General features: G+C 36.3%; 1 protein-coding gene across 5 annotated transcripts in view; it reads left to right on the top strand.

The window, feature by feature from the left end:
- Positions 1 to 16233, top strand: part of DGS1 (dgd1 suppressor 1) — a 330562-nt gene that overhangs the window by 49648 nt on the left and 264681 nt on the right. For 4 of the 5 annotated variants that reach the window (XM_089373466.1, XM_089373470.1, XM_089373469.1 and 1 more), the window contains exons 2-5: positions 9730 to 9847; positions 9960 to 10163; positions 10667 to 10792; positions 11121 to 11288. In XM_089373466.1, coding sequence (XP_089229592.1) covers positions 9730 to 9847; positions 9960 to 10163; positions 10667 to 10792; positions 11121 to 11288 — 616 coding nt within the window. The remainder of the gene's footprint in view (positions 1 to 9729; positions 9848 to 9959; positions 10164 to 10666; positions 10793 to 11120; positions 11289 to 16233) is intronic. The other variant, XM_089373467.1, reaches the window with a different exon arrangement.

Here is a 16233-nt window from a genome sequence, read left to right as displayed (position 1 = left end):
GTCCTACATGATTTTTTTTTTGTCCATACCCATAAAGACTTCATGGCCTAGATATGTTTGTATTGTCATTGGTACAATCTTAAAAAAATGTGGTTGCTAATAAAAAGCTCTTGGCACTTCTTCTGGTGGAGTCCATGATGTAGATGTTTGGAGAGGACTCGTTGCTAGGTCTTATGAACCTACATGGAGATGAAACTACAGTTCCCTTGGACAGGTATCTTCTATTTGTTTTGGAAACATCAAGGGTTGTAATTATTGTTTTATAAAACAAGCTTTCTCCTTTAGTATTTGAGTCTTCCAATGGAGTAGGGTCTAACATGGAAGAAGCCACCATAAGCTACTGAGAGCTTGCTAATTTTTATCCATTGATAGAAAATGTGATGAAGCTGATATCATATTCATGTGATAAGCAAGACAACTACATTGGTGAATTTAGCATTGTTAAAGTGATAACTGCTCTGAATGAATTCATTGATTAATTTTTGACTTTCTACTAGATGTAAAAGTTTATGGAATGCTAAAAGTCGATTTATTGACATTTATCTGCATTGTGGGTAGCTACCTTGAAGAGTCAACATACACGAAAGGATTTCAACAACTTTTGCCAAATATCCTCTTTGTCAGAGGAGAAAGTGAATAAACAACCTTTCTTTTTGTTAGTTCTTTCTTTCTTTCCTTCGGGCAAAGCAATTCAAGGATGGCGAATTGTTATGGTACCTCAGAATATGTACTATTTCCAGCTTAGAAGAAACACCATTATCATGGGTTGTCGCCTCGCTTGCACACCTAGGTTAGTGTGGGAAAAATCCTCAATCCCACAAGGTGTGACTTGGTGGCAACCTAAGAGATGGGGTTGTCACCTATTCCCAACTCTCTCCGTTAAAGCTCTCACCTAGTTAAAGCTAAGGGGTGTGGTCCCTAAATGAAGTTTAATTAATGAAATGTGAATTTTCTAGGAGACTAAGGTGAAGGGAAGGCTTATCAAAGATAACTTGATTCCAAAGATATGAGAAAGTAAATAAACATACATTAGCAATATCCAAAGATTCACTTGAAGATAAAGAACATAGACTAGTGTTTTAAACAAATAGTTGCTCAAGATAAATGACAAATACTTTATCAAGATGAAAACTCAAAAGATGATGACAAGTAATCTTGCAAAATGTTATATAAAATATAAAATATCACTTGCAAGATACAAAATGTACTTGTAAGTAAATGCTCAAGTAAAAGATGATGTCATTCAATGATCATATGACATAAACATAAACATCAAGCATATGTAATAGCATTTTGGCAAGTAAAGTAAAGATGGTAAGATGAAAATCCGCACCACTTGCTAGATGCTATTTTTAAAGAAGAACTTGAACTTGCAAATGAAATTCAATTGATGCCAAGTATTACTTGCAAAATATAAATAGATATGCACTTGCTGAAGGGAATAATCAACAACAAGAGATAATGAGATCATTCATCGTGACAAGTACATGAGATAAACAAAAGCTACAAGTAAAGTTGAAATACTCTAAAGTGAGTAAATTAGAATGATATGCAAATCTATCTAATGTGAGATGCAGTTATCTTGGTAAATTTTAAAACTAAATGCCTATCTAGATGTAGCTTTTCTTTCGACTGTTTTGAAACAAGTCTCTAATGTGAGTTGTGAAGGGACACCCAGGGAAAGACAACTGAGCTTCTATTAATGATCCCTCCCTTAGAATATCCAACACACTTGATGCCTCTGGCGCTACAGAGTCTGTGGCTTTGACGATTGCAAGGTCACCGTGGTAACCACAAAATAGGATCTTTGTTCCTTAAGTTGATGAAAGAAAGGGGTCCCTAAAAGAGTCTTTCAATCAAGCTTATGCTTGGAGGTGAATTACATAGAAATGCAAATTAGTGCTAAGAATGCCTAAATGAGATGCATGTGGATGCTATTGTTTTCCAAGAAAGTGTAATAAGGTAAAATTCTTTAGGCATCCAATGTATCTTAATGGGAACAATAAATGGAAATTATCACCAACTCACAAGCTTTGTAAAAGTAAATTGCATGTAAATAGAAATTCACAAGTGGCCCAAAATTTGCAAGTTTGCTCAAAATAAATGAAAAATGCTTCAAATGGTATATCAATGAGCAATGTTATTAAGATAACATTAAGTAGAAGTTGACATAAAATAGTGAAGCATGTATCAACTAAGCATATAAAGCCAATGCTAAGGAAATAGAACTAGACCAATCAAATGTAGCCAAAAGTGAAATGCTTGCTTATGCTGTGTTGTAGTGAATATAATGATTTACCCAAAAGATTTGTTACTTAAACAACCATGAAAGTAAATTTTCCCAACACGAGATTTAGCAAATGGAATAGTAAACTTGATTTACAAAGTTGAGAGATTGTTTTGTGAGTGCGATGTGCTAATATTATGATTTAAACCATGCATAAGTTAACAAGAGCATAGCATGCAAGTAAGTTAGAAACTACTTAAAGAATCAGTCCACCTAAAAGAGAAGTCCTCCTAAATAAGGAGGTGGGATGCCATGGGAGAATTCCCAAGCTCCCTCAGGAAAATGATTTTTTTATTATATGTCTTACAAATGAATGAGAGTCTCTCTAGGCCTCAAAGAACCTCAAGAAAGTCCTTACAATAAGATACTTTAACTATAGACTTTCTTTGATGAAAACTCAACACAAATGAGGCCTAAGAAAGTCTTTTTGAAATCTGAAAATTACATACAAATTTCAGACTTGAAATAAGGAGGAAAAAACCTTAAAATAGGGAGGTTAAACCTCTCCGAAGGCCGACTTAGAGAGAAAAATAGACAGCCTTCTAAAGAACTCGACCTAGCCAAGGATGGGCCCCAAAAGGGATCACGACCTTGCTACAAAGCTGCCCAACAAAAGCAAGGGGTCTTGCAAAGAAAAAATTAGTAGTTTCCGGAAGAATGTCTCCTCCAACTTGATGCCAAAGTGAACTTGAGTTGCTGCTCAAAGGGCTGCAAAACAAATTAGGAAATTAGTGGAGAGAGCATGCAAGCAAAACAAATAATAATACACAACTAGTATAACTCCATGCTTGTATAATCTAGGAAAATGCTCTAATGAACTCATATAACCATTGGAAAAATCTAGATTTGGATCAAATGAAGTATGGAATTTGAATTATAAGTGATTCAAGTAGAATATGGGAAAATAGAACTCCCTTTTCTTTGCTTCTCTTTGGATGAAGCCCTTGAAGTTAAGATTGATGAGTCTTTCGTATCTTGAATCTGGGAGTGAGTTGATCTATATGAGACTTGTCCTACGCCCAAAAGAATCCTTCACACCATTTCAAGAATTTTTTTCTATACACTTGGAAACAAATATTAACACACACAAAGGAAATAGAGCAATACAATGGGTGAAAGAAACTAAAGATTCCTCCAAAAATCAATTAACATTTCTCACTCCTAGAATAGTATTCTAAATCAAAGATATATGCAAGATAGCTTGCACATATCAATCCACAATGAATGACAATAAAAACTAACACAATTCAAATGCATAGGAAATTGAAGCACAATAAAAATAATTGGAAAGAGATCACCTCATGATAGAAAGATAACACCACCAATGATACCCCAAAGTCTTTGTTTTATAAGAAAAAACAAGTATACAAATTGATAGAGTTTCCTCAAGCCCAATAGCTCATAACATGAATACATAGTGAGAGCCCAATGCTCACTTAAATAGAAATTTGGGAGCAAATCCCAATGAGAGAACCAAGTGACAAGTGGTGTTGGAGAAGATCCCAAGAAGAGAAGTCGAATTCGAAGTGGAAAGAAGCCATGACACATGTGAACCTTCAACCAAATCGAACTCCTGAAGTGGCCCAGTGTATTTCCTCCAAAAAATCGAACTCTCCATGTGTGCAACAAAGGAATGCCAAGTGTGAAATAAGAGAGAGTTATCTCCCATATGAAGTCAACTACCAAGCCAAATATTTGACACATCTCCTCTTTCTATGCGTTGATCCTCCATCATGAATTGCGTCGGCCTTCCTTGGAATCTGCGTGGGGGTTGGAGTGGAGCTCCTTGCCATGTGTAAGAGCTAAGTGAACTATTAGTGGAGTTAGAGTGGAGACAAGCCTCCAACAAACTCTCACTCAAAAATTCCATCAAATATTCCAAAATCCTCAAGAAAATCGAATCGCCAAGTCACCCGTGACCCAATTGATTTCCTCTTTTGTAGTTGGGAATTCGATTTCCCCATGTGCTCAAAATATCAAGTGACAACATGTGTCAAATCATCTTCCACTTGTGTTTTGACTTAAATTTTGACTTGAGATAATTTCCAAGTCATTCTGTCACATAAAGTTATTTATTTCTCTCCATTTATTTTATTTTTGGGCTAATTTATTGCCACGTTTTCCAAAAAACTTAGGAAAAGTGGGTTTGGAGGGTCTAGAACTTATTTTTTACCAATGTTCCACCAAGGTTCCGGGACGAGGGGGCGAGGGAGCGAGGGGGCGCGGGAGCGGCCTATGCAAAAGCTCCCTACCATTTTTTAGGAAACGTGGGGGAGCGTCAGGGTCTTAAAAATTTATAAATATAAAATATAATTTATTAATTGAGTCCACTATGACAATTTGGGTTGAATTGAAAAGCTGCAAAGCATGATCATTGATATGAATTCCTGGAGCAAGAAAGCAATGAATTTGAAAATTTACACAATCCTTCTTAGAAGAAAACTTAAACAAAGAGAGAATTGTCCTTCTTAGAAGAAAACTTAAACATAGAGAGAACTCAGAACTATAGTGGATTATGTATAATGATTTTGAGAAACTGGACTTCTAAGTTCTTGACATATTAGTTAGGCAGGCCGTAGATTTTCAACTGATAATATTAATATATGAATAGCCTATTTGGCAATGCTTCCATAGGACTAGCCCATAGGTCTGATATACCTTCACAATTCTGTTTTAGATACTGCTAACCTAGAGAAAAAGTCTAAAAGAAATCATTTTTGGAACTTGGACTAAACGGAACTTGGATGCTTTTTCCACAGGTAAAGACCATAGGCCTAATATAGTAATAGGCCGACTGTCTATTGTTTATTCAGTTCCCAGGTAACCATTGCGACAACCATAACCTTGTGCCATAGATTTTTCCATCGGCAATCTCATGCAAAAAATGATAGACACGTAAGTGGAAGTTACTTTCTTCTTTTCATGTTGTTAGACTGCTTAGTTAGTTTCCATTTTACAGATCCTGCTGGTTTCTTTCTTTGAGCGAATGTTTATTTTGAACCCTTTAAGTTCTCATGGGATCAAAATTAGATGTCAAGGCAGAATTTTGAGAAATCATATAGGAAAGTAGTTGGGTGTCTGGTGGAATATTAACATTCTGTATTTTTATCAGGTCTTATTATATCAACAATATTATATTTCAGTTAGGTCTCATCAACATAACGCATGGTAGTCAAGGAGGCAGTCTTTTAAGTTTTTACAAGTCGGATTTTTCACCCATACTTGTGGTTAATTGGTTCCTAGAAACAAAATAGTCAGATCCACTTTTCAGAACATGTGACAATAGGCTCTTTTCCTAAACCTACTATCACCATGAACGGGGAGAGCCCATATTGAACTGATTCAAGGTCTTGGTTTTCCTAGCTTGCACTTTCAACAAATTGTATTAATTCACTGGCTTTTTTAGGTAATTTACCTTTTGTATACAATTCCTAATACAATCAATAATGATACAGGCACTGTTTATTAAAATCCGAACAGTGAAATCCAACGCTGTGAGTGGAGCGCTCAGCGAACTTGCAAAGGCTGTGAGTGTGTTGTTCATGGTTCAAGGTGCCGTTTTTATAACATGAAACAACGATTTTCCAAAACCCTAAACGTTAATTAACTCTTAATTAAAGATTAAGTTCAACATTTAGTTAATTAAAATGGTTTTTAATGCATTAAAGGTGTGCCACGTCCCCCCTCGTCCCCCCACGTCCCCTCTCGTCCCCCCACGCCCCCCCACGTCCCCTCTCGTCCCCCCACACCCCCTCACGTCCCCCTTTTTGGAAACGCCCCCTCAGGGAAGGGAAACGTTTCCCTGGCACGTCCCCCTGAGTTTCCTCCATTTTGGGAGTGTGGGGAAACGTCCCCTACTCGTCCCCAAGTCCCCGGAGCGCGGGGGTGCGAGGAAACTAGACCCCTAGGGAGGGGGGCGAGTCCCCGTGGAACACTGTTTTTTACCCATCAAAGTGTGTCTTAGTAGACAGTTGAGGGTGAGCACTGAGAGGTGTAATTTTGATCACACATACCCCATATAACTTCTCTAGACATCACTTATTACATTTTACCTATGTTGCATGGGTTCCTAAACCCGGGGGTGGGGTTCTCGATCCCGTCCCGGGTTCTCGTCCCCAAGTACCAGATTCGGGTTCGGGTGCTTCTGAGAAGAACCCATAAAAACTGGGTTCTTCATTAAAAAAAATTGGGTTCTTTTGTCTTGACGGGCACGGAGAACCCTGATGATGGGTACTTGGAACCCCAAAATCAGGTTCTTTTGGGTTCATTTTAGCTTTGATATTTTCTTTTTCAATTAATTTAATGGGCTTCCCCTAATATTCTGGGTAGCTAGTTCTTCATCTTGCGAGAGGAATTGGAGTAGTTATTCCTTTATCCATTTAGTAAAAAGAAATATGTTGGGCTCAAAGAAGGCAGAGAACTTAGTGTACGTTCATAGCACTCTTCGTCTCATATCTCGAAAAGACCCTAGATACGAGGGTCATTTCAAGAGATGGGACCAATACACAAACGATGCTATGTGTGTGGACGAGGAGATACAACCAGATGGCCTTATTGAGCTACCTCTAATTGCTATGGATGAGCAAGAGCCTCAAGATGAGAGTCATCCCTACCTGGAGAGCATGCTAACTGAAGATTTGAGTGATGTTGATGACATCGCTTGAGGAAGCCATTGTTCACCATTAGATATTTTTATTTTAGTATTTTAAAATTTCCCAGTTCTTGTTTGGAGATGCCTTAAGACAAATTTTGAATGTAGTATGACAATGGACATATATCATGATTCTTATCAATATGTAAACTCCAATTTGCACTTGCTATCAAACTAGAAATTTTGAAATTTCATTGTGAATGTTGAATGTTCAATGATGTGCATGTTTAAATATTTAAAGTTTAAATCATAAATATTTTAGTTTTCTTGTTTAAGGTTGAAAAATATACAAATTCATATATATTATAATTTATAAATATAATATTTATATTATATATATATATTATAATATACCCTCGACGAACCCACGCACCCTGTTTTGAAAAATGACGTACCCGTCCCCATCCCCGCACCCGTACCCGTCCCCGAATCCACGTTTCCTGGCAACATAGCATTTTACATTCATAATTTATTAAAATTTCTGTCCAACGAGAAATTTAAAAATTAAAAAAAAAACTGACCCTTAGACCTAATCAAATTCCGCAAAATTTTGTGAGTGGTCTAGTATGACAATATACAATGACTCTAGAGTCTAGACACTAGGACTCACCCAAGGCCTCGCCATCAAGGCACACTCCGGCTTTGGGGTTATGCTTGGAGGAAAAAACTCAATTAATTATCAAGTCCTTAAAAGTACCCAATAATTAACCAAGTAAAAAAAAACCTTCCGAAGTAAACTCACTTGATGACAACGTCCCAAATTACCTAGGCTTGTTACATGACTCAACTCATCACACTAGCATCACTTTACATCATTCTAGCAAGGCTTGCGGAATCTGAGTATAACATAGAACAAGATGAGAAGAAGAGGTTAGAGTTAAAAAACTCTGATGATATCTAAACTCTGATAGTACATGAAGCCTCTGACATATCCTCGGGCTTGGAGTCTTCAAAAAATTCTAGGTGTAACTTCAGTGGTCAATAATCATGGTCATGTTGATTTTGGGTAGCATTGGATGTGCTCTAGCCATGAAATTTGGTGGAGAGGCTAAGGCACACGAGATCTCCAAGACCTAGAAATCGTTTGGAGAAATTCCACCCGGATGAAGAGATATTAAAATAATTAATATTTTTAACGAGTTCCTAAGTCTAAACTTAGGAAAATTAAAATATTAATGTGTATTAATATAAAATGGGTGAGAAAGTTCTAAGTGACGAGGATCAAGCCAGATCTAATCTTAGCCGTTGATTAGGGACTTAATCCCGGTTGTTGAATCATCAACATGAAAAGTATAAAAGGAGGCTTGAGAGTCAGTTGGAGATATACCAAGAGAGATCAGTCAGATCGATTTTCTGGGGCGAGGTTTGCTGAGGAAATCGAGCAAGTGATCAGTTGTAGTGAGGGGCAGTTCAGCAAGGGATTTCGATCCAAGGCTGAAGAATACATATTAGAGAGGTAGCAAAGTGCCTTAAGAGGCAGTGCAGAGTCTAGGAGGGCTGATGCAGAGGCTAAGGAGGCCAGCACAGAGGACGTAGAGGGTCATAGACGTTGACGCAGAAGCTGCAGAGGCTGATGCAGAAGTCAAAGAGGGCTTCAGAGGCAGTGCTGGGAGACTCTGTGGGGTAGACTGGGAGTTGATTAGCTGACGTAGAGGCGAGGAAGGGTGATGCAATTCCTGAAGGGTAACGCAGTTCTAGAGGAGTGCTTGGAGCAGATTTCGTTGTCCAACACAAGGAACAGTCAGAGTCACTGTGGGATTGTTCATCCGGTTGCTGATTTGCCTGAATATCTGTGTCCGGATAGAGATACTACTGCCGAGGATATTCTCTGAAGGGTGAGCCATTTCTGGCACCCTAGTTGTATTCATAAATTTGCTTAATAATAAAACCTTCATATATGCTGCATCGGTTTTCCCGAATTGGGTTTTTCCGGGGACGATTGTCCAAACATAACGGTGTCCCTTGTGTTGTCTCAGTTTATTTCAGTTGTTGATCTGTATATATGTGAAGGCTGTAATTGTGTTTATTTCGATGTTTATGTAGTTAAATAACTTGTTAATGTAAAGAACAAGTAGGAGATAGTAAACCAGAAATTGCAGTAGGGGTTTCTGATGTGTTAGATTCAGAAATTTTCACATCTCAGCAGTGAAAAAATATGTTTGATGCCAAGTTTTGTGTTAAGCTAGGTGTAGATTGAGGATGATTTAGAGACTCGATGTGCGTAAGTTACAATAGGATAGATTTATTATAATTAATGGTCACCTAGCTGGGGTTATCTATCCCAAACTACCCCTTAGTGGCAAATATTTTATATATTTTGTGGATAAGCTTTATTGGCTGATTGTGTGGTTATGTCCCTTTGCTTAGAGTCGACCACATATTTTGTTTTGATGGTCTCTTGTATCCCTTTGCTGATTTATAGGTGTATGCAATGAGAATGTGTGAGTAGCATTTTTTAGGTTTTACAGGTGTTGCTTAGGGGACTAAGCTGGGTGAAGGGAAGCACCTAGACTGCCTTGGATAATCTGTGCCTGATTGGTGATCATTCCTTCTCAGGAAAGTTCCTGTTCTATATGGATATTTAAACCTACTTTTTTGCCTGTTAAGAAGTTAATTTTTTTTAACTGCAAAAATCATAACAAGTGTTTTTGATGAAATCTCCTTGTTCTCTGCCATTCCAAATGGTCGTCTCATGTTGTGATGGATAATTCTTTTCACCTTAACCTAGAAAATATTTGAGGTTTTTGCAGAGCATTGACATTCATGAAGATCTGCTGTAACTGATTTGCAGATCATCGATGAAGGTGGTGGATAAAGCTACTGAGCTACTAGAGGAAACTTCTGAACAGATCTTATCAAACTTGCATGATGTGCAAAAGAACTTGCTTTTTTGGCAATCACGGGCAGAGGTTTTCATCTTGATAAATAGAATGCAATGTTAAACATAGATTTATTGTCCTAAATGAAAGACATTATCAAGAGTTTGCTTTTATGCTCATGGGATTGTTGTGACATTTACAGGGAACATATTCTCAAAAATTGCATTTTATGGTTTTTGAAAGAGGGCCATTGGCATTTATTGAAGGTACCATAGACCTGGTGCGTAGGTTCATTACTGAGGGTTCTCCCATGCAGCGTCTGGCTAATGCTGCTGCTTTTCAAATTTCCGAAAGAGTTACAATTCTGACAACTGTACAGAGGAATCTTGCAACACTTCTTGCTGAGGTTTTCAGAGCAATCTTATCAATTGATTTAGATTTGAAGCATTCTCAAAGCTCAGTGGAATGTGTTCCATACACTAACTTTTTGTGCTTCTCATGTGAATATCATCTATGTTATATCTCCTTTCTGCTGACTTCTTGAGCATACTTGTCAGGCTTATTTATGTCCAATCTCTGGCTATATTTTTGCTGAGTTTATTCTTGACTTCTGACAGTTTTCTTTTTACCTTGTCATTCTTTAAGAATTGACATGAAGTTCAAGTCTCTGTTTCCTCTATCACTGTATTTTACGTTATTCATCTAAATTAAATTGTTCATTTTCCGATGGCTTAGTTAGTATTTGGACCTTCTTATCTTCTTTTTAAAGAAACATATGCTCGTAAACCTTTTTCTAAAGAGAACATTCATACATGAAGGTTACCTAGTTGAAAGCAATATGGATTTGGCTTACTTTCTGACCTATTTATTCTGCTTGTGTTGACAATTATCTTATTTTACTTCCTGTAGATTCACAAGGAGATTGCTAGTTTTAGAGAAGAGGCTGTTAAAGAATTCAATCGGAAGGCAATGTCTTCTGTGCTGGTTGCTATTCGCAAAGCTATGTTTGGATTGGAAAATATACCTCTTCCTCAGGCAGGTTATAAGTTGTGTTTGATCTCAGTTTTCTTCAAGGAAAGTATCCTTGTTTGCAACATAATATATTTTGAATTGACCTGATGACTAAAAGTTTGTGTATTTTGAGTAATGGATGGTGAAATTACTAGATTTAACATTTATTTGAATAAATAAATCTTTCAGTTCATTTCACTTGGGATTTTTTTTTTTAATCCAAAGTTTAAACACAAATAATTAACTCGAAAAGTAAACACATACATATAGCTCAAATTGAGTTCTTTTGGATTGCTTGCATATGTTAGAGGTTTTCATTTTACATTTTTTTGACATTTTCTTGATTTTGCAGAGTGATTACTCTCCTGTTAATGATGGAACTCAAAATGTTGGTTTTCAATTTGAGGAATTGCCTGAGGGACTTCAGGACAAATCTGAGTGGACAGATGCCGAGATGCAGCTTGCTGTTGACCGGATATATTCTAATCTCAAGACACTCAATCAATGCTTGTCTCAAATTGTAAGGCGGCCTATATTTTCCACTGTGCATAAAGATATTTTCCTTCGTAAATGTGTAGTATTGTGTATGTGTACTGGATGTTGTTTGTGTCATTAAATTGATTAATTTTGTATACAATGTACATGTGAGATATACAAACTTGTTTATCTCTGAAATTGCAAGAAGATTTCTGCAAATATATATTGAATAATAAATGATTTATAGAATGATAAGGATGAATAGCTACAATGAGCCTTGTGACAGTCTACTTATACTCATTGATTGGTCACGAGGTGAAGGGGTATGTGCTCTTTCACTTCTCATTAAATTAATTACATTATTATTAGGCTTATAACAACTTAAAGGTGGGTGTTTGAGTCTATCACCTTATGTCTGTCAGTGTTTAGCAATTAATCAAATTTCTTGATGCTATTTGTTTGATAGAGTACCGTAATTTGATTGTAATATCTGTGTAGATCTCAGGTTCGATAATGATTTGTATATTGTGAATGGACTTGCTACTTGAGACTACCTTCAAGGCTTAATGTCAAAACAAAGCCATGGGTTATCCTAGGTTCAGGAGAAGTGTTGGGTGATATGCATTCCTAGGTTTTTTTTAGAGACTAGTTGTAACAGGCTATAAGACTTGCTCACATTGCAAAATTTTAGTGTTTGTGCTCTTTAATTGACAGTTTGACAACTATGACGTATTATCTCACATTGTGGATTAAATTTCCGTTGGGCCCTCCTATCACAATTTTTTTTTCATTTGATGTCATTTCACTCATTTCAGACAACCTATTTAATGCCTTAGAGTTTTCTCTGTTCTAGCTTCTATTGCTAAAATAAACATATGCAGTGACACATTATTGATATTTGTGATTAGTCTTATGGTCATATTTATGATGCACTCTATTACATATAGTCTAGTACTTTGTAGATATTTGTAGCATCGGATAGGAATTTTCACACTAGTCTAGTGTCGAATGTGTGGAAGTTGTCCAAAAAGGACCTTTCTTACCTTTGTAATTCACTTTATCAAAATTAATTATTAAAGTGAAGAGTTGATGCAGCAGCATCTTACCCCAGGTAAAAAATTTAATCATGCCTCTAGGAAACCTTGGATATTTTACAAAGAACATGGTTATTTATTTATTTATTTAAATTTAATTAATGTAATTAAAAGATAGGAATAATGAACTAGTTTTCTTAATGAAATAGAGATTTAGTTAAGAAATGAGGAAAGAATTTCCTCATCGACATGTATATATTATTTGAGGAAAGTTGTTTAGAAGTTGGAGCAATGTAATATTCCCAATTTTTGTGCATGCAAAAATAACTAGGGAGAGCTGACAATTTTTGGCAATATTAAGTAAAAAAGAGAAAATATTATTTTGTGGGGGAAAAACGGAAAAATATTATTTTATGGAGAATGACGGCAAAATAATATTTTAATGGAGAATGGAGGAAAATCACTATTTTATTGGAATATGACGGCAAATTAATATTTTTTTGAGAAAGAAGGCAAATGATTCTTTTATTCAAAATGGCGGCAAAATGTCTCCTAGTGGAAAATGGGCCCCACCAATAAAATAATGGGGAAAAAGGAGAATCTAGAAACAAGAAGGAGGCTCCATGGAGAATTATAAATAGAAGAGAGACTCAATTGCAAATCATTCTATTCCTATCATTTCTAATTGGGATTGGGAACAAGCTCAAGCGAGTTTAAAGAGTTTCAAGCTAAACTCAAAGCTAATTTTAGTGGACTTCGAGTGCCTCCCTAGTTAGCTCTTGGGGAAGATTATCTCAGATCTTCCACTGTGTTTATTGTAGGGACATACAAGCATAAAAAGGCCAAGTTTATTTTTCTCTAAGAGGGCCGAGTGCCAAAGGTTGGAAGGATGAATTCTGAAGCAATTGTTGAGGACAAATTCTCTGCCAAATTCTAGGACCAAACACCTTCAGATCCATGCCAAATTACTTATAATAATCCATCTAGAGGCCGCCTCATTCCAAGGAGAAATCGTGTTGCATTTTGGTTTGATTGTGTCAGGAAAGGACGTGTTCTAAAGTGGCTGACTGATATATCCCTTTTCAGATTTGGTAGTTGTTGACCCTGTCGCCTACACCTGCCTACAAGTTAGTGAGAAAAGCCTTCAACCCCACAATGTGTGGTTGGTGGCAGGGAACTCAAAGAAGGGGCTGTCACACTAATCCCGACTCTCTCCGTTTGAGCTATCCCCTAGGTTAGCTAAGGGGGGTGGTTCCTAATGAAAAGTTAAGTTAAAAGATGTGAGTTTCTAGGAGAGTGTTATAGTGAAAATGGATTACTTTTAAGGATTTATGGGCAAATATGAAGTGAGCAACTTGAAATAACAATGCCAATCTAATATAATTAAAAACCATAAAACGAGTGCCTTATAAGGAATTTGCTCAACAATTTAAAGATATATTTGCTCAAAGTAAAATGCAATGCTCTCAAAAGAGAAAACAAAGTAACCCTGAAATGTAAATAAGAATTGTTAGCACAAGATATGTAAGATACAAAATGCTTTTGAGATAATCAACTTTATAAATCAAAACATGTGAAACATATCTTGCCAAAACCCAAAAATTAATAATTAACTTGGAAATGTAAAAGAAAGGAAGTGCTAAACCAAGACATCAATATGCAATTAGACTTGAAACATGAAAATAAAACACTTGTTTAAAATGATTACAATACTTGCTTTTGGAATAGACTTTACATATGAAAACTCAAACCATCAAGAGACAAGTAAAGTAAATGTAATGGAAATGCTCTTGGTTAATTTTATTAATTAGCTCTATAACAATATTACAATTTAACTCTTCAATCCTCGAACCTCACCCTCGCCCAATGATATGGATCTCACAGTGAGGAGTCAATAGAGGAGTAGAGGATCCCTAAGATGTCTACTTCAACCAACTTATGTTGGAGGTAAAATTTTAAAGAGGCTTGGGGCCTTCCTACAATAAAATGCCTAGATGAAATGCAAATTGTGTTAATTCTCCAAAATTTTAAATAATGATACATGCAAATGCTTCAAAGAGATTGATTTGCAATGCTTGAAAATGAAATAGTGTTCAACATAAGTTGCAATTATAACTTCAATTGGAGGAATAAAATTAGCTTACAAGTGTTGCATGTGTTTCATCAATGAATTAAAATGATACAAGTAATTTGCTTGAAAGTAAAATTTGTTTCAAATAGACAATGACAATAAATTGCTCCAATATTCAAGATAACAATGTAGCATAAAATTGAAGCATGTATTCAAGTGCTCATGAAACAATTTACCAAGGTAAATGGAAACGAATCAAAGTTTGTTAAGAATATAAAATGCTTGCATGTAAATGATGAATTGTCCAAAGTAAAGTCTAAGCTTGTAGCTCCAAGCAACAATGAGAAAGAAAATGCAAAGCTCAAATGAAATTGTAACAAACTTTAACTTAATGAAATGTGATAGTGAGGTTGTGTTAATTCCCAATTAAAGCATGCATGTAAGTGAATGAAGTATGAAAGCTTAAACCCTGCAAATGTTAATCCACCCAAGAGAAGCCTCCCTCTGAATGGGGAGACAGGATACCATGGGAGAAATCGCAAGCTCCCACAAGCAAGTTAGATTTTTATTAATATTACAATGAGAAGAGGGCCCTTCAAAGTTTTCAACTATACTTCAAGGAGAGTCCTCACAATAATTGCTTGAAACTTGGACACTAGACCTCCTTTCTTGAGAAAGTAGTGACAAGATCTCACAAAACTTATGCAAGGGAAATAAGGTGTGAGTTTCCTCCAAATGGCCACTGCTTAAAGAGGAAAATGGGCAGCCCTCTAGTGAACTCGAGTTGGCCAAAATAAGCCTCAAAAAGTCTCATGACATATTTGGAAATCAAACCCCCAACACTTGCCAAAGGTCCTGCAAATACTTGTTAGATGTTGTGGGAAGTTGCTCTTCAAAATCTACCACACAAGAGTTAGCAAACAATCCAAGCAATGGCTGCAAAATAAGTTAAGTATTAATGGAAAAATCAACAAGATAAAATGTATATGTACAAATATAATTTACAAAAGGCTAAGCTAAAGAGTGAGAGTAAACTCTCGTCTTTGCTTAGCCATCTTCAAGCTCTTAGATAGCAAATGAAAGAAATGAAGTACAATGTTTCTTTAAAAGAGATTTAAATTTAGAAGTTCTCGCTTTGTGCACAAGTTATGTGCTGAAATCTCTGCAAAACCACTTTGTCAGATAAGACTATGAAGGTTCAAAGAAGAAATGAGAGCTCCTTTAAGAATGTATCAAGAGTGGGTTGGTCTCTTCAAAGACTTCCCCTCACGCTTGATTCTGTAATCCCAACAAGATGTTCCCTCTACAAAACTTCAATAAAGAATTAGTTCCATATAGATTTAGCTATAAACAATGATAAAAAAACTCTAGAGATTTATTTAAAACCAACTAGAGCATTCTATACCTAGAGCATACATTTAAATCAAATGTCAATGCAAGATAGCTCTACACTAACAAATCTACAAGAGCATATGGAAGCAAATTAGATCAAAGCATGAGTAAAATGAATTATACCAATGCTCAACAATTCATCACACTTGAAGAGGAACACCTCATGAGTGAAACCCCAAAGTCTTTATTGATATTTCCAAAAGCGTACAAGGCAGCGACGCTTCTGCAAGCACAATAGCTAGTAACAATCTTATTACAATGTGAGAGCCCATGGCTCTATTATATAGAGAGTTGGGAGCAAATCACAATGAAGAATGACAATGACAAATGGCGTTGGAGCCAATCCCAATGTAGAAGTGATTAAACAAGTGGCATGAGGTGACAATCCCAAAGAGAAATTCGAATTTGTTGAATGGAGCTCCAATGCCAAGTGTAAAGTTCGAATTCTGGCAACTGGACATTATTTTCTTCTTCCCTTATGTGCCAAATTC

Source organism: Pinus tabuliformis, chromosome 8, assembly GCF_031772625.1.
Source record: "Pinus tabuliformis cultivar Carrire ecotype Pingquan chromosome 8, CPIR1, whole genome shotgun sequence".
In the NCBI taxonomy this organism is placed as follows: Eukaryota; Viridiplantae; Streptophyta; class Pinopsida; order Pinales; family Pinaceae; genus Pinus; species Pinus tabuliformis.
This window is presented reverse-complemented; position numbering and strand designations above follow the sequence as displayed.